The following is a 19,556-nucleotide window of genomic DNA, read 5'->3' as shown; positions in this document are numbered from 1 at the left end:
ACAGTTTCCATCGGAGCCTGCTGTGTGTTACCTATCTCTGGCTGTGTGTGTGTGTGTGTGTGTTATCTATCTCTGGCTGTGTGTGTGTGTGTGTTACCTATCGCTGGCTGTATGTGTGTGTGACCTATCTCTAGCTCTGTGTGTGCGTGTTACCTATCTCTGGCTGTGTGTGTGTGTGTTACCTATCTCTGGCTGTGTGTGTGTGTGTGTGTGTTACCTATCTCTGGCTGTGTGTGTGTGTGTGTGTGTGTGTGTTACCTATCTCTGGCTGTGTGTGCGTGTTACCTATCTCTAGCTGTGTGTGTGTGTTACCTATCTCTGGCTGTGTGTGTGTGTGTGTGTGTGTTACCTATCTCTGGCTGTGTGTGTGTGTGTTACCTATCTCTAGCTGTGTGTGTGTGTGTTACCTATCTCTGGCTGTGTGTGTGTGTGTTACCTATCTCTGGCTGTGTGTGTGTGTTACCTATCTCTGGCTGTGTGTGTGTGTGTGTGTCTGTGTGTGTGTGTGTGTGTGTGTGTGTGTGTGTTACCTATCTCTGGCTGTGTGTGTGTGTGCTATGCTGTGTGTGTGTGTGTTACCCTATCTCTGGCTGTGTGTGTGTGTTACCCTATCTCTGGCTGTGTGTGTGTGTGTTACCTATCTCTAGCTGTGTGTGTGTGTGTGTGTGTTTTACCTATCTCTGGCTGTGTGTGTGTGTGTGTGTGTGTGTTACCTATCTCTGGCTGTGTGTGTGTGTTACCTATCTCTGTGTGTGTGTGTGTGTGTGTGTTACCTATCTCTGGCTGTGTGTGTGTGTGTGTGCATTACCTATCTCTAGCTGTGTGTGTGTGTGTGTGTGTGTGTTACCTATCGCTGGCTGTATGTGTGTGTGTGTGTGTGTGTGTGTGTGTGTGTGTGTGTGTTACCTATCTCTAGCTGTGTGTGTGTGTTACCCTATATCTAGCTGTGTGTGTGTGTGTGGGTGTGTGTTACCTATCTCTAGCTGTGTGTGTGTGTGTGTGTGTGTTACCTATCTCTAGCTGTGTGTGTGTGTGTGTGTGTTACCTATCTCTAGCTGTGTGTGTGTGTGTGTGTGGGTGGGTGTGTGTTACCTATCTCTAGCTGTGTGTGTGTGTGTGTTACCTATCTCTAGCTGTGTGTGTGTGTGTGTGTTACCTATCTCTAGCTGTGTGTGTGTGTGTGTGTTACCTATCTCTAGCTGTGTGTGTGTGTGTGTGTGTGTGTGTGTTACCTATCTCTAGCTGTGTGTGTGTGTGTGTTACCTATCTCTAGCTGTGTGTGTGTGTGTGTGTGTGTTACCTATCTCCGTCCCGGCGCTGCAGCCTCCGTGTCCGTCCACGTCGTCCAGGCTGAGGATCTTGAAGGAGGTGAGCGGCGTGGAGCCCGGCTGCGTGGAGATCATCCCTCTGAAGCGAGTCACCGTCCACGTCCGCACGTGGTTGTTGTCGGCACAAACTGACAGGAGACAGACATGAACAACTTCAGTCGTCCAGACCAGATTCAGAAACCTCTGTCGGTAAGGGCCGACGCCAAAATCATCAGACAGATTCAAGGAATGGCGAGACACTCGGTTGTGACCAAGTCACAAACTAGCTCTGTGTAACCATGGATACAGCATTGGAGGCAGAGCCAACAAAAAAATTTATCTACAGATTTGCGGGGCCTGGCTGTAATTCGCGTCATGTCCCGCCTCCTGCACGCTCTAGCCGGGCTCCAACCCCTCGCCTAAACCAAGCAGAGTATGTTCCAGGAAGTGAGAATGCGTCTGACTCGGACAATGACCTGGATGATTGTGAATAACTTGAAACATGAAAGCAGATCATGAAGTTAGCACCCCTGAGTAAGAAAGTGTGAGAAAACACTGTTCACAAACTGCTCCAAACAGCTCTATTGTAGTCCAGCCTTTACTTCAGAGACAAACGTGGTCACTTTGGAACACATGTTATAATGCTTGCCTAGCTGCTAGCATGGCACGCCCTCATACTCTGCTTCTGACTGGCTAGTAGTCCTTACCTAGCTACTGTCAGGGCACGCCCTCATACTCTGCTTCTGACTGGCTAGTAGTCCTTACCTAGGTACTGTCAGGACACGCCCTCATACTCTGCTTCTGACTGGCTAGTAGTCCTTACCTAGGTACTGTCAGGGCACGCCCTCATACTCTGCTTCTGACTGGCTAGTAGTCCTTACCTAGGTACTGTCAGGGCACGCCCTCATACTCTGCTTCTGACTGGCTAGTAGTCCTTACCTAGGTACTGTCAGGGCACGCCCTCATACTCTGCTTCTGACTGGCTAGTAGTCCTTACCTAGGTACTGTCAGGACACGCCCTCATACTCTGCTTCTGACTGGCTAGTAGTCCTTACCTAGGTACTGTCAGGACACGCCCTCATACTCTGCTTCTGACTGGCTAGTAGTCCTTACCTAGGTACTGTCAGGACACGCCCTCATACTCTGCTTCTGACTGGCTAGTAGAGGTGTTGAAATGAATCAGATAATTGATGCATCGGGATGCAGACATGGACGATGCTGCATCGATGCAGTGGCCCACCATAATCGATTATAACGCAATGACGTTTCCGGCCGCGGCTTAAACATTCAAATGAAAAATGACATTCTCAGTAGCCTAACCCGTTTCACACACAGAGACAGAAGGAGACAGGCAGACATGCACACAGACAGACACACAGACAGACACACAAACAAACAAACACAGACACACACAGGCAAAACGGCTGAGCGGAGACACGGGAGAGTGGAGAGAATCACAAATCGAGAAGAGGAAAGAAAACACTGAGAAACATCGAGAGACGCTAGAATAGTTAGCTTGGAGAAGATCTAAGTGGAATAACGAAGCTGAAGAGGTGTAGCTACACTACGGCACGTTTCCGGTCAAACAGCAGTGGTTTAGAACAAACGTTGTGCTAGTGTGCCTGGCTAAAGTTGGAGCTAACGGACTAGCTAAAGTGGGAGCTAACGGACTAGCTAAAGTGGGAGCTAACAAACTAGCTAAAGTTGGAGCTAACGGACTAGCTACAGTTGGAGCTAACGGACTAGCTACAGTTGGAGCTAACGGACTAGCTACAGTTGGAGCTAACAAACTAGCTAAAGACTAGCTACAGTTGGAGCTAAGGGACTAGCTAAAGTTGGAGCTAACGGACCAACTAAAGGACTAGCTAAAGTTGGAGCTAACAGACTAGCTAACGGACTAGCTAAAGTTGGAGCTAACGGACTAGCTAAAGTTGGAGCTAACGGACTAGCTAAAGTTGGAGCTAACGGACTAGCTAAAGTTGGAGCTAACGGGACTAGCTAAAGTTGGAGCTAACGGACTAGCTAAAGGACTAGCTAAAGTTGGAGCTAACAGACTAGCTAAAGTTGGAGCTAACAGACTAGCTAAAGTTGGAGCTAACGGACTAGCTAAAGGACTAGCTAAAGTTGGAGCTAACGGACTAGCTAAAGTTGGAGCTAACAAAGTAGCTAAAGTTGGAGCTAACGGACTAGCTACAGTTGGAGCTAATGGCGGAGAGTTTCTGATTCGGAGGACGCTGATTTTGGACCAGAGAGGACGACAGCGTGTTTCCCTGCTGAAGAGGACTTTGCCGTAGAGGGTGACTGGTTATCGTTTTCGAGCTGTGTTTCTTGGACTAACAGCTAACTGTAAGTTGGATTTCTGTGTGTTGGCTTCACTGAAGATAACGTCCTGCTGCACGTCCACACGAGCTACCATCAGGTCCGCAACTTTGGTTTTTCTCTTGTGTGTGTGTGTGTGTGTGTGTGTGTGAGTGAGTGAGTGAGTGAGAGAGAGAGAGAGAGAGAGAGAGTGTGTGTGTGTGTGTGTGTGAGTGTCTGTGTGTGTCTGTCTGTGTGTGTGTGTGTCTGTGTGTCTGGGGGTGTGTGTGTGTGTGTGTGTGTGTGTGTGTGGGGGGGTGTGTGTGAGTGAGAGAGTGTGTGTGTGTGTGTCTGCGTGTGTGTGTGTCTGTGACTGTGTGTGTGTCTGTGTGTATGTGTGTCTGTCTGTGTGTGTGTCTGCGTGTGTGTGTGTGTCTGTGTGTGTGTGTCTGTGTGTGTGTGTGTGTGTCTGTCTGTGTGTGTCTGTGTCTGCGTGTGTGTGTGTCTGTGTGTGTGTGTGTGTGTCTGTGTGTATGTGTGTCTGTCTGTGTGTGTCTGTCTGTGTGTGTCTGTGTCTGTGTGTGTGTGTGTGTGTGTCTGTGTGTGTGTGTGTGTGTGTGTGTCTGTGTGTGTTCTCATTGAAACTGCTGTAAGGAGGAATCATTGTGTGTAGCTGGAGTGTTTTAGGTGGGAACTGATAGAGAAACGGGTAAAGGGGTAGTTGTGTGTAATATCATTTGAAGAAATACTGCAGTTAGCATATTTGAAGGGTGTGATTTGTGTTATGTTATTCAATCTAACGGCTAAATATTATTTGTACATTTATGTTATTGTTCAGTAAACAATACCTTTTCTACCTACAATACCTTTGTGGTAGCTACCTTAAAGAAACAAACCCAAACACTCATCATTCCAGTCTAAAAGGTACTTATTGCAGCTTGGATATTGCAATACATCGCAGAATATTGCAAGATGTCCCAGAGTTGCTATGAGAGCGGTACCTGAGATGAGGTGTTTCTCCGACAGCATGATCTTGGTGACGGGGCTGCGGTGCACGGAGAAGGTCTGGAAGAGCTGCGGCCCCGAGCCCACCGTCTCCGGGTGCTGAACGATGACTCGGACCGTCCCGGAGCTGGTCCCGTACGCAATCTCGATCCAGTTCCCGCTGTCGCCTGAGCACACAAACAGCACATTCCAGGTTAAACACCGATGTCATGTGGCCGCTTTGAGCATCACAGGAAAGGTGCTGACACACCAACTAGACGGCTGACCGTCGGCAGAAAAGCCAGTCGGACTGATCAGTCGGGTCCCCGAGGTCCAAAAAAAATGCCTCAAAACACACTGAGGGGACGCCGACTTGAGCGTACGCTCTGCGCGTGCGCGAAACGTAATACGCCTCCATAGCAGCAGGCGGCGCTCCTCTGTATTGTTTCCCAGAAAATGAAAACCGGCAGCTGATTGGACGAACGCGTCACGTGGGTCTGGCTTCTCCAGGAAATTCACAGCCAGACTGTCATGGCGTCTCGTTCAGAATACCATCTCATATTGTCCTAAAACAGTTCACGGAAACGTGTCTCTGAAAACATCTGAAGAGAGAAAGCCGTGACAAAGGTCAGTTTAAAAGACTTTCGTCAGATTTTGAGAGGCTCATCCGCCTCACTCATCACTCTACGGTGAGTCCCGACTGCCCCGTCTCCGACTGAGCATGTTGGATCGGCCAAAATGAGGGCCGACGGCCCCTCGGACGGACGACGGCACGGAACACACCAAACAGACTCGAGTCACGACCTCGCCAGACTGTCCGACGGCCGATAATCGGCTCGGTGCGTCAGCTCTCTAGGAGCCGATTTCATTTGTCCACTGGCGTCACTAGTGTGCTTTTGAGTGACGTCTATTTATAGGTAGGAACCTTTCAGCACGTACAAAGAGTTTTGGACCGCATCAAATCGCGACGCAACGCACATGTGGATGTGTAAATGTTTGTTGATGGAGCTTGATGGGCACATGGATTCTTGCACGTTCATATGAAGAACATTGTGATCAATGAATGTCCGTCAAGGCGCAACGATGACTATTGGAGTCAGTGATTACGGAGCGGTGTAAGGTAGACGAGAGCGCGTCAGCTAGTTCACCAGCCGTAGACCGTCAGGTTCAAGTCCGTATGGTCCCTCAGTGGCTTTACGTTTTTAGGCTTAGCCATTATAATCACGTTTCATACACTTACACTTCAAAGCTATAGTGCGTCGTTTCTGTCTCCCCAACGAGGAATTCTGAGTAATGACAGCAGAACTGTCGGCGCGTCCACATGATACAAGCCTTCCGTGACCTACCTCCTTTCCTTTCTTTCGTCTTCTTTCCTTCTTTCCCCATCCTTCCTTATTTATTCTTCCTTTACTTCCCTTCTATCCTGCCTTCCTTCCCTCTTGTTCCCATCCTTACCTCCTTTCTTTCACCCTTCCTTCTCTTCTTCTAGCTTTGACAGCCAGGTTTAAACAGCAGCAGCATTACTAGGAAGGTAAGAAAGGCAGCAGTATTTGGTATAGGAAGTGTTGTAGTTGCGTACTGGTTTTGGGAGTTAGGTAGACGCTGAGAGCGGTGATGGCGTCTTCGGTCGGGTCTCTGTACAGCTCCGTCACCAGCAGATCGTTATCCTTCATCCTCAGAGGAAACTTCTGCACATCTGGCAAACAGACAGCAGACACAGCAGTGAGCCTCTGTTCAGACCAGGGCCAGTACAGGAAACCAAAACCCAACAGAAGCCGAAAACATCACGTCAATTAAACCTTTCAGTCAAACTAAAATGCCGGGTACATTTTTTTTTAGCTATAATATTCACAACTGGAAAACGGAGACAGGATGAACTGTGTGTGTGGTGTGATACAGATGTGTGGGGGGGTGTGTGTGTGTGTGTGATACAGGTGTGTGGGGGTGTGTGTGTGTGAGATACAGGTGTGTGTGTGCGATACAGGTGTGTGTGTGTGTGTGTGTGTGTGCGATATAGGTGTGTGTGTGTGTGTGTGATGTGTAATACAGGTGTGTGTGTGTGTGCGATATAGGTGTGTGTGTGTGTGTGCGATACAGGTGTGTGTGTGTGTGTGAGATACAGGTGTGTGTGTGTGTGTGTGTGTGTGAGATACAGGTGTGTGTGTGTGTGTGTGTGTGCAATACAGGTGTGTGTGTGTGTGTGTGTGTGTGTGAGATACAGGTGTGTGTGTGTGTGTGTGTGCAATACAGGTGTGTGTGTGTGTGCGATATAGGTGTGTGTGTGTGTGTGCGATACAGGTGTGTGTGTGTGTGTGCGATACAGGTGTGTGTGTGTGATACAGGTGTGTGTGTGTGATACAGGTGTGTGTGTGTGATACAGGTGTGTGTGATACAGGTGTGTGTGTGTGTGTGTGTGTGATACAGGTGTGTGTGTGTGCATGTGTATATGTGTGCATGTGTATGTGGTGTGATACAGGTGTGTGTGTGTGTGTGTGTGTGTGATACAGATGTGTGTGTGTGTGTGTGATACAGGTGTGTGTGTGTGTGTGATACAGGTGTGTGTGTGTGATACAGGTGTGTGTGTGTGGTGTGATACAGGTGTGTGTGTGTGCATGTGTATATGTGTGCATGTGTGCATGTGTGTGTGATACAGGTGTGTGTGTGTGTATGTGCATGTGCGTGTGCATCCGTGCGTGTGTGTGTGTGGATGCGTGTCTGTGTCCGTGTGTGCATCCGTGCGTGCGTGTGTGCGGATGCGTGTGTGTATGTGCGTGTTTGTATGTGTGTGTATGTGTGCGTGTAAGTGTGTCTCACCGATGTAATAGATGGATCCGTTGTTGCAGCCCAGGATGAGGAAGGAGCCGGCGGTGTCGTAGCTGCTGATGGGAACCACGTCCTGATTCTACCCCCCACACACACACACACACACACACACACACACACACTATTATTAAAACTAACTAACTGGAAGCTGTTGATTATCTTTGATCAGTCTTTGATCAGGAGGCGGCCCGACTGGTCCTCACCCACCTGCCAGTGTTTGGTGACGGCGTTCCAAACGCCGACCTTCCCCGTGTGGCTGGTGGCGATCAGCTGGTTACCAACGAAGAAGAGGGCCTCCACCGGCACGTTCAGACTGAAGACGCCTGCGGGAGAAAGACACGGTGTCAGACGCAAGTGCCTTAAAGGAACATTCTTGTTAAAACATGTTATTATTCTAAGTGTCTGACAACATTATGGAAAGGATCCCTTCAGAGATAGACCTTTAAAACCTCTTTGAGACCTTTCTGTTTAACCAGAAACAGCTCTGAGGTCGCTAGCTCTAAACCCACCAGACTCCATTTAAATAATCAGTACTTTTAGCGTGTATAGAGCCAACATATTGTCACATTTAAATAGGTAAACTAGGTTTTTATTTCCACCAAAACTAGAGTTGTGGTGGTTGGTTAAAGTGCAAAGACGACCCAAAACAGCTTTTAATGGTTTTATTTAGTTTCTGTCGACTTTGAATGAAGTGTGTTTTACGATGCTTAAATTACTGTTTATTTACATGGAGTCTGGTGGGTTTAGCAAACGCAATTTCGTGGATGTGTGCGTCTGTGTCCGTCCGTGTGTGTGTGTGTGTGTGTGTGTGTGTGTGTGTGTGTGTGTGTGTGTGTGTGTGTGTGTGTGTGTGTGTGCTTGTGTGTCAGGCGCGTTTGGACCTTGGAGCATTGCTGTTATGATGGAGGATATGCACCGTAATATTTGTATTTGTGATCTTCTGCATGTGTGTGAAAGCACGCCCAGAAAGCACCTGAACACACCTCCCTGTAAGACCAGCACGCCCAGAAAGCACCTGAACACACCTCCCTGTAAGACCAGGCGCAGGTGCATCTGCTATTTAAACAACGCGGGCGCTGGACGGGAAATTGACAACTGCGTCGGTCTTAAACTAGCAAAGACTTGCGGCGGGCTTTGCGCTGCGCCGGGTGTGAGATAGGACCCGTAGTGTTTCTGGTAAAAGTGTCAAAGCCGTGAACATTTCTCCTCTTGAGGACTGATGAAGATTCATTACTGGTGGAAAGTCGCACCGATTTCGTTTCCGTTGCCGTCGGGGCAGATGGCCCACAGGATGATCTCCGTCCCCGAGGCGACGGCCACCATCTTGTCGTTGTCTCCCAGCGAGCCGGCCATCACCTTGGCGTTGAGCGCCACTCTGTCGATCACCCAGTCCAGACGGGGAGAGGTGAAGACCTGCTGCCACCCGGTGGACTCCTTCACCCTGAGAGACAGAGAGAGGGAGAGACAGAGAGAGACCGAGAGAGACAGAGAGAGAGAGAGAGAGAGAGACAGACAGAGAGAGACAGAGAGACAGAGAGAGAGAGACAGAGAGAGAGAGAGAGAGAGACACAGAGAGAGAGAGAGACAGAGAGAGACAAAGAGAGACAGAGAGAGACAAAGAGAGACAGAGAGAGACAGAGAGAGAGACAGAGAGAGTCAAATACATTTGTTGAGGGAAAAAAAACAGGAAGTCCCTAATAAAAGCATCCATTTGATAAGCAGTATTTCATCACTGCATATTAATACTTTATATCTCTGTATTCCTGTAAACTCAGTGGTTGTGTAGTAAACAATCCGGATGACAAAGTGTGCACCTGTAACTATCAACGGAAGTACATTCCCCCTCCTGTTCTCTTCCGGAAACAACAACAACAACAACAACAACCTCCGAGCTAGCGAGCTACACGCTGAAAATGTCAAAGTTCGAAGAACATTTGGACGGTGCAACAAGTCAGACCTGCTCCGTTCTTTCAGGGAACGAATGTGAAGATTTATAAAGAATATGTTTAGGTCATGTCCTCTCTAACTGGGAGGTTCTGGGACTGATTGGTGGGATTGCTGCGGAGATACACTGGTGAGAGCCAATGAGGTGTAACCATGTATCAGCTGATTTAAACATCTCACGTTACTGTATCGGGTCAACAGTTAGCTTCATGTAATATTGTCAAATGTTCCACCAGAAGCAGTTCTTTCCTGAGACTATTTAGCAGAGCCACCGTCGCTGCGTCTGGAGCTTAGCGCCGCCCAAGACCGTTGGGATTGGTTCATATAAAATGTAAACAACCCAGAGTTGTTGTTTTTTTTTGTTCCATCCCAGAATGCATCTGTGTGTGTAGCCAGACCTTCCTCCACAGCGCTGTAGAGGAAGGTCTGGACGTGTGACACTAACCTGTAGCAGACGACAAACTGTGCGTAGGCCACAGCTATCCAGTTGTGATGACCACAGATGATCCGAACCATGCCCGTATCAGACAACTGACCTACACACACACACACACACACACACACACACACACACAAAGACAGACACACACAAAGACACACACACACACACACACACACACACACAATTAGAAAGCTCTGTACTGGTCCCAGTCCCTTGACTAAGTGAATCCTGAGTGTGTGTTCACCTCCCGGCGTCCTCTCCTCCGTGCTGGCCCGGCCCAGGATCCCCGAGTTCCCCAGGTTGGGGGGCATGGTGTTGCTGCGTCTGACCGGCACTCTCTCTGCAGGCGCCACTCGGCCCGCCATGAACTGCGATCCCGCCACACTGTGCCGGTTACGCCGCTTCGCTGGGTACACTGGGGGGGGGGGACACAGACAGGAAGTGAGGACACAGAAGGGGAAACAGAACGAAGCTGCGTCTCCGTTGAGGGGGCGGATCCTCACAGGGAAAGAGTGACAGAAATGTGTATATATAGACAGATAGACAGTTAGACAGACAGATAGACAGACTGATAGACAGACTGATAGAGAGTAAGTCGGCGTGTTCCTTTAACTTAACCTAATTGTTGTGAAATCTTTCATTTCTCCAGTAACACGTGGAATAATCAAACTGGACGTTTGTGTATCCATTCATATTCTTTAAGAATCTCTCACGCTGTACCTGGAGGAGGCAGGTAGCCGTTGAACAACACGTTCCCACACGACGATCGGTCCAGCTCGTCACACAGCTGCAGCTTACGCACTGTCGACACAACCACAAACCGTCATATATCATCAATAACACAACAGAGCAGAGCAGTTATATTGAATACAGAGGGAGCTCGCACTGATATTATAAAAGGGATTTCAGAACATCTAAGGGGCTTAAAGGATCTCATTGTTCAAGGTAGAAATGGAAACTATAATGATAGAATAACAAAGTCCTCAGAACCAAAGTAAAGCCAGAGAAACAAATTCCAAAAATATTTAGTTTATATGCTTATTAGTCTATAGCAGTGTTTCTCAAATGGGGCTATGTGTCCCCCTAGGGGTACTGTGGAGGACTGCAGGGGGTATATGTCCCCCTAGGGGTACTGTGGAGGACTGCAGGGGGTACGTGTCCCCCTAGAGGTACTCTGGAGGACTGCAGGGGGTATATGTCCCCCTAGGGGTACTGTGGAGGACTGCAGGGGGTACGTGTCCCCCTAGAGGTACTCTGGAGGACTGTAGGGGGTACGTGTCCCCCTAGGGGTACTGTGGAGGACTGCAGGGGGTACTGTGGAGAAAGGTCTGGCAATGCGAGACTAGTCTCATCATGACTCTGCCATCGTGCCTCACCCAGCGGCGTGATGCCGTAGAACTCGGCCTCGTGCATGAGCATGTGCACGCTGATGGAGCGGGGGTACAGCTCTTTGGTCCGTAGGAAGTTGAGGATGGTGGCGAACAGAGAGGGGTCCCTGTCGATGAAGATCTGCAGTGACAGAGGAGATAACACACACACACACACACACGCAGACACACACACACATGCAGACACACACACACAGACACACACGCACACAGACACACACACACACGCAGACACACACACACACATGCAGACACACACATATACGCAGACACACACACAGACACACACGCACGTACACACACAGACACACACACACGCACATATACGCAGACACAGACACACACACAGTTATTACCACATACAGTATACACACACAGCAGAGTAAAGATGGTGATAACAACAATGGACGGATGTACGTATAAACACAGAGCCGATGTACTCACAGCTCCAGTTTCATCCTTCAGAGTTGAGATCCGACCGCTCAAAAGACTGAAACACAAACCATCCAGCTGTTAGCGAGCACAGATACACAGCAGCCATTTACATTTTAGTGTTGTGTGCCAGTAGTCAAGGCAAAGTTAAATCGCTCAAATTTTGAATGGAGTTTGGTGATGGCTGCATTAGCATCGTGTGTTTTTTCTCACCCACCTAGAGAAAAAGGAGTCAGGAACCCACATCAGTGTCTGCCTGGAGGTGCTGAACCTGGAAACAAACCGTATTAGTATAGATAGATAATGTAGATAGAGAAGGAGAGATACAGATATATAGATAGATAGAAAATAAGTCACGGAACCCAGCTAAGGATGCTAAATGTTTATCCACCACTTAGCCAAATGCTACATGGTTCCATTCTCGGTCAGAGTAACTTTTGCACACATGTAACGTTACGTTACACACTAGAAACTTACTGTACCCGCGAACAAGACGCATTGGCAAACATGTAACCTTATTTGACGTTTATTTGCGCGCATTTAATACAGAATATAAAGCTATTTTAGCGTTGTAGGTCCTGAGCTCGACGTTTGTTCCCCACTGCTTCCATTATCGGACATTAGCTAACTTACACTCCATAACAACTTTATTTGGGCTTTACGTTACTCTCCGTCTGACGTTACTTTGTGCCCACAAAGGTGTAAAAGCGTTGTAATGATTTTAACTTTTTAAAACATTAATAACCCGGTGGGACGACTCTTTATTAGCAGTGTTCCCCGGGGTAGCTAACGTTAGCTAGCCGGAGGTTAGCCGTTGTTGCTAAAAGGGATACAGCTACGGCCGGAAGTTACGCAAAATGACGCTAAATCTTACTAAATCCAGGCTAATATAATAATATATGTTTTAACACTTTCACACATGAATCAAGTGTATGTTGTCTGGAGTGTTGTAATCCAAACCACGATCTTTTTCCTAGCCTTAATTACTCGTTTTGGTGCCTTAACGTAACTGTCGTCGCCGTAGCTGGATCCCTTCCAACGTTAGCCTCAACCGTTAGCCTCAACCGTTCCACCCGGTTCCTCACCTCTTCCCCCCGACATTCAGGTGGATGATGTCTCCGCTCCTCGTCGTGTTAGACATCTTCATGTGAAGGGTTAGCTACTCCTTCAAAAAAAACAATAACAATACTTTTTATTTTGACTCCATTTTTGAGACAAATTCAAGTTTCCGTTTTTGTTTTCATCCCAACTTCCTGTCGTGCAGTGAGGCGGATGGTGAGAGGTAAACCCCGCGGTGGAGTGTCTGACAGTCAGCGGGAGTACCGGTGGATCCGGGGGGAAGAGGTAAACCCCGGACCGGAGCCGGCGCAGGACTGGAACGGGACTATATGTTATTGTTTTCCAGAAGGAGATATATATATATATATATATATATATATATATATATATATAATTATTATTATTATTATTTTTTTTTTTCATACAAGCCAAGTTTAAGTTTAAGTAAACTATAAACACTAAAGACATGTGACACTTCGCATTAACTTGCAATTTGGACCATACATTTGCACTGAGGCAGAACGGAAGAAGCTCCAGAGAGTGGTCAACACCGCACAGAGGATCATCGGCTGCCCCCCTCCCCTCCCCTCCCCTCCCTGAAGGACATCCATTCATCCCGCTGCCTCAGCAGACTGCTCCCATCCTGCCTACCCCCTGTCTGACCTGCTGCCCTCTGGCAGGCGCTATCGGTCAATCGGGACCAGGACCAACAGACTCAGGAACAGCTTCTTTCCACAAGCCATCACCACACTGAACACACACACTCACTAGCACCCCCCAGCACGCACGCATACACACATATTCACACATTCACACATTCACACTTTCACGTACGGACCATGTGCAATAACCAGTACTTGTAGTGTGTATATTTCTTACTATTTTTGTTTATATATTTCTTTCTAATTCTGTGTGTATATACATGTTGTGTGTATATTTCTTTCTAATTTACATATATATATATATATATATATATGTAATACATCTTCTGATTCTGATTCTGATGGACCATACATTTGCACATTGCACATACTATATACAGTATACACAGTGCTGCTCATGAGCATTGGAACCCATGCTAAAGTTGACTAAAAAGAGGAATAAAAGAATCATCTTTTAGAAATTGATCTAATGCTTTAATTGAAAAAATTAGGAAAAATCCAATCTTTAAGGACACAAATTTTCTTTGTGAATGAATAATGTATCATAAATAAATAAATGTTCTTCCTTAAAATACAGGGGGCATAAGTCAGTACACCCCTATGTTAGATTCCCATAGAGGCAGGCAGACTTTTATTTTGAAAGGCCAGTTATTTCATGGATCCAGGATACTATGATCCTGATGAAGTTCCCTTGGCCCCCCCATCATCACATACCCTTCACCATACCCCCCCATCATCACATACCCTTCACCATACCCCCCCATCATCACATACCCTTCACCATACCCCCACATCATCACATACCCTTCACCATACCCCCCCATCATCACATACCCTTCACCATACCCCCCACATCATCACATACCCTTCACCATACCCCCACATCATCACATACCCTTCACCATACCCCCACATCATCACATACCCTTCACCATACCCCCACATCATCACATACCCTTCACCATACCCCCACATCATCACATACCCGTCACCATACCCCCACATCATCACATACCCTTCACCATACCCCCACATCATCACATACCTGTCACCATACCCCCCACATCATCACATACCCGTCACCATACCCCCACATCATCACATACCCTTCACCATACCCCCCACATCATCACATACCCGTCACCATACCCCCACATCATCACATACCCTTCACCATACCCCCCACATCATCAGAGAGATCCCAGATCCCAGCGGTCATGCACTCGCCGGGCAGCACTGCAGCTGTGCAGATGCTCAGTGTTGTTTCAGCAGAGACGAACAGAGATGCTCCACTTCCTGTTCTCGTGTCCGCTATCTTCCTCTTCCTCTTCCCTGCTGGACTTCGCTTCCTCCCATTCTCTCTAAAAGGGCGGCGTGGGTGGAAGAAACACACAGACGCGTGCTGTGTGCATCAACAGTGTCCAAAACTGCCAAAAACCAGAGCTGGAGATGTACTGAAGTGTGCAGGGGGGGGGGTCTTGGGATTGTCCCCCAGAAACATTTTGATCATCAAACACTTTATTTCCTGCAACATTTCACGGAGAATGAGAGACAGAAAAGAGACGTGCACGCGCTGCAAGGTTAAGATGGCCTAAAGTTCCTGGGACGTTTAGTCCGCATTCAGACTGCAGGCAAAAGTGGCCCAAAATCAGATTTTTTTTGGGGTCAAGTGACCAGGTCAGACGTCTTCAGAAGTAGTGGGAACACTCAAATCTTGCCCAGATCTGATTTCTTTTTCAAATCAGATTTAGACCACCTCCATATGTGGTCCTGAATCAGACCCATCGACATTAGTCACAATTATGCGCCAGCAGGAGTTAGTCCTAGACACAGACAGTAACATTAAAAGCTTGACTGGGCCAACAACATGGAGAAGAGTGGTGGAGCAAGTCAATGGAGGGAGAGAGAGGTGTTAGACCTCATTAGTGTATGGGGAGAGATACTTCAATCAAAACTAGAAGGATCATACCGTAACCGCTCCGTTTTTGAAAAAATAGCAAACAAAATGGAAGAACGGGGACACAGGAGAACGTGGCTGCAGTGTAATAAATAATAATAAATATAATAAATACAAGTGAAAATGCTTACTTCCTCCATAACCTCCCTAACTTTACCGCAACAGCGTGCTGCGTCCCTCCTCGATGCTTCCTCCTCGATGATCTCTCCTCGATGATCCCTCCTCGATGATCTCTCTTCGATGCTTCCTCCTCGATGATCCCTCCTCGATGATCCCTCCTCGATGATCTCTCCTCGATGCTTCCTCCTCGATGATCTCTCCTCGATGATCTCTCCTCGATGATCTCTCCTCGATGATCTCTCCTCGATGATCTCTCCTCGATGCTTCCTGCTCCATGATCCCTCCTCGATGCTTCCTGCTCCATGATCCCTCCTCGATGATCCCTCCTCGATGCTCTCTCCTCGATGCTTCCTGCTCCATGATCCCTCCTCGATGATCTCTCTTCGATGCTTCCTGCTCCATGATCCCTCCTCGATGATCTCTCCTCGATGATCTCTCCTCGATGCTTCCTCCTCGATGATCTCTCCTCGATGATCCCTCCTCGATGCTTCCTGCTCCATGATCCCTCCTCGATGATCTCTCCTCGATGATCCCTCCTCGATGATCTCTCCTCGATGCTTCCTGCTCCATGATCCCTCCTCGATGATCCCTCCTCGATGATCTCTCCTCGATGATCCCTCCTCGATGCTCTCTCATCGATGATCTCTCCTCGATGATCCCTCCTTGATGACAAACGGCGGGTGATCGTTTTGTAGCATCAAAATGGCGCCATAGGAGGTTCGAGCTCCGAAGCGAAGCTTACCCCCTTTGGTACAAGCTCCCCTAAGGGGGGTCCATGGGCCTGCTCCCCTGTAAGAACATTTTGTCTATTTTAACGTTTAAATGCATCAATCTGGTGCACTTTGAAAAGAAATCCAGAGGTTAGACGTGATTATTCTTATCAGTGGATGGAAATATTTGTGCTGTAGCCTGAGCTATTTTGCACTTCAGAATTATAACCATGCACACACAGCTGGAATAGTTTTTTCTTCATATTTTTGCATTAATGTCACTAGGAAGCATACCAGTAGAACTATATATTCATATTTGTAAGTGGGATATATAAGTAAGTGGGATTGTCTGGAATCTGGCAACATAATAATGAGATTACATTATTATTATTATTATTATTATTATTACATTATGGTGAGATACACTGGCTAAGCAATTAACAAAAATGTCTGTGCTGACATAAATAGTTTACATGAGAATACTAAACTATACATTATAATGTTGGCCCTTTGGCTGAGTCTCTGTCGGTTGTGAAGAAGTTGGTAATGTCCTGGTGCAGTTTAACACTTGCATGCACTGTATCCGTCACACGCTCATTAGCCAGTCCTTCCAGAAAAATGGGGAGCTTTTTTGTGATTGTTGCGGTTATAAATCCTTGATTATGCGTCACGTTTTCTTAAAATAACGTGATGGAATATGTGGTATTTATGCAATGTTATGCGATGAAATTGCGGGAACTTGCAATAACTGCGGTTTGATCGTGGTTTCATCGCGGGGTTTGCAGCTTCTCGATGATGCTCACGTCACACGCGTAATTCCGTCACTTCATAACGTCACTTCATAACGTCACTTCATAACATCACTTCATATCACTTCATAACGTCACTTCATATCACTTCATAACGTCACTTCATATCACTTCATAATGTCACTTCATATCACTTCATAACGTCACTTCATATCACTTCATAACATCACTTCATAACATCACTTCATATCACTTCATAACGTCACTTCATATCACTTCATAACATCACTTCATAATGTCACTTCATAATGTCACTTCATAACGTCACTTCATAACGTCACTTCATAACGTCACTTCATATCACTTCATAACGTCACTTCATATCACTTCATAATGTCACTTCATAACGTCACTTCATATCACTTCATAACATCACTTCATAATGTCACTTCATATCACTTCATAATGTCACTTCATAACGTCACTACATATCACTTCATTACATCACTTCATAACGTCACTTCATATCACTTCATAACGTCACTTCATAATGTCACTTCATATCACTTCATAATGTCACTTCATATCACTTCATAATGTCACTACATATCACTTCATAACGTCACTTCATAACGTCACTTCATATCACTTCATAACGTCACTACATATCACTTCATTACATCACTTCATAACGTCACTTCATAACGTCACTACATATCACTTCATAACGTCACTTCATATCACTTCATAACGTCACTTCATATCACTTCATAACATCACTTCATAACGTCACTTCATATCACTTCATAACGTCACTACATATCACTTCATTACATCACTTCATAACGTCACTTCATAACGTCACTTCATAACGTCACTTCATAACGTCACTTCATAACATCACTTCATAATGTCACTACATATCACTTCATAACGTCACTTCATAACGGCACTTCATATCACTTCATAACGTCACTTCATAACATCACTTCATAACGTCACTTCATAACGTCACTTCATAATGTCACTTCATATCACTTCATAACGTCGCTTCATAACGTCACTTCATAACGTCACTTCATAACGTCACTTCGCTTCATATCACTTCATAACGTCACTACATAACGTCACTTCATAACGTCACTTCATATCACTTCATATCACTTCATAACGTCACTTCATAACGTCACTTCATATCACTTCATAACGTCACTTCATAACGTCACTTCATAACGTCACTTCATAACCTTCCCAACGCAACAGGGGAAACGGCTGCTCTTGTGTGAAGTAAACGCAACATTTTTCATCTTTCTGCTAAGATATTTGGGACTTTTTTGCAACGAAAATGCGGGGATTATGACATCATGCAAGCCCCGCATATGTTGCGCGGAAATCAGCAATTTATGCAGCGAAAGTGCCCCCCCCCCGCATAAATATGAGGACTTTGATTATGCATTGAATTATGGGATTGCGTAATCACGTTTTTCTGGAGGGACTGGTTAGGGGCTGAGCCCCCCTAAAGGTCTGATCCTAGATCCGCCCCTGCTGCTACTTCATACTTGTACTCCACTACACCTCAGAGGGAAATGTTGTAATGTTTACTGACTACATTTATCTGACAGCTTTTGCTTTATTGCTTCACGCTGGGCTTGTTTCTGCAGCAGCTCATTGAGTATCGTATACAATTACAGCTATTGAGCAAATATTTTCCTTTGACATTGGTCCAGTATTAAATGAGATCGCTGCAGTCGGCAACGGCTACAATGTAAGTTAGGACGTCAATTGTCCAGCTTGTATTTACCTTCACAAAAGGGCTCGTTTTGCCGCTGACAGACTCAGATTAATATTCTAAGTGTCTGACAACATTATGGAAAGGATTTCTAAGGAGGTCGACCTTTCTGTTAAAGAGTAAGATCCTTTTTTTAAACATAGAAAAGCCTGTTTGCTAAACCCACCAGACTCCATGTAAATAAACAATAATTTTAGCATTGCAAAATATGGATGTTCTACAACATCTCTGAGCTCTGAGGCTCTGGCTGTCTTGAGCCTGTCGTAGAGTGCGTGACTCTTTAATCCCAATTTCGGGTCTGTCAGTCACAGTGAAAAACCGGGGACATTTCTGGGGACAGTCTCAGCCGGGGACAGGTCACCGAAACCGGGGACGTCTGGTCACCATATTCTGACCAAGGGGGTAAGCCTCTCCCCAAAACACGTAGCTCCTATGGCGCCATTTTGATGCTACCAAGCCATCACCTCCCGTTAGCATCCCGTTAGCATCCCATTGACTCCCATTCATTCTGACGTCACTTTGACAGAGAATACCTTTACATCTGAAGCGTTTAAAGACTCTATTTGTCCGTTGTTTATTTCTAAAGAAACACGACAACGTATAAAAGGCTCCATTACCTTGTAGCTCACGTTATGGCTCCGTAGCAGACGTTTTTATAACAATAGGCTAACGATTGGGTCATAACCACGAGACTTCCTGTCTCATAGTAGAGGAGTTACCGTATAGTACAGGAGAAGCTCTCAGGCAGTTTGGACTTCCATCAGCTGTTTAAGTGTAATGACTAATGTTAACTATCATTTTAGTGATCAATAATGAGCCTGTGTCTATGTTATCTCCTTACATATACCTACGCTCTCCGTCTCTGCTAGATTGGGAATGATTGAGATTTCTC

The 19,556-nt window shown here is 46.5% G+C and overlaps 1 protein-coding gene across 1 annotated transcript in view; it reads right to left on the bottom strand.

The window, feature by feature from the left end:
• The window catches only part of shkbp1 (SH3KBP1 binding protein 1), a 19,534-nt gene extending 6,629 nt beyond the window's left edge, over positions 1–12,905 (bottom strand). Inside the window, exons 1-13 of the mRNA XM_078247181.1 lie at positions 12,704–12,905; positions 11,836–11,889; positions 11,631–11,676; positions 11,175–11,307; positions 10,519–10,599; positions 10,043–10,213; positions 9,802–9,892; positions 8,663–8,853; positions 7,620–7,735; positions 7,404–7,491; positions 6,169–6,285; positions 4,607–4,777; positions 1,301–1,456 (exon numbers count right to left, since the gene is read on the bottom strand). Coding sequence (XP_078103307.1) covers positions 1,301–1,456; positions 4,607–4,777; positions 6,169–6,285; positions 7,404–7,491; positions 7,620–7,735; positions 8,663–8,853; positions 9,802–9,892; positions 10,043–10,213; positions 10,519–10,599; positions 11,175–11,307; positions 11,631–11,676; positions 11,836–11,889; positions 12,704–12,765 — 1,477 coding nt within the window. The 5' untranslated portion in view covers positions 12,766–12,905. The remainder of the gene's footprint in view (positions 1–1,300; positions 1,457–4,606; positions 4,778–6,168; positions 6,286–7,403; positions 7,492–7,619; positions 7,736–8,662; positions 8,854–9,801; positions 9,893–10,042; positions 10,214–10,518; positions 10,600–11,174; positions 11,308–11,630; positions 11,677–11,835; positions 11,890–12,703) is intronic.
• Positions 12,906–19,556: the final 6,651 nt, after the last annotated feature.

Source organism: Sander vitreus, chromosome 3, assembly GCF_031162955.1.
Source record: "Sander vitreus isolate 19-12246 chromosome 3, sanVit1, whole genome shotgun sequence".
Classification (NCBI taxonomy): domain Eukaryota; kingdom Metazoa; phylum Chordata; class Actinopteri; order Perciformes; family Percidae; genus Sander; species Sander vitreus.
The sequence above is the reverse complement of the archived record's forward strand: the minus strand, read 5'-3'. Positions and strand labels throughout refer to the sequence as shown.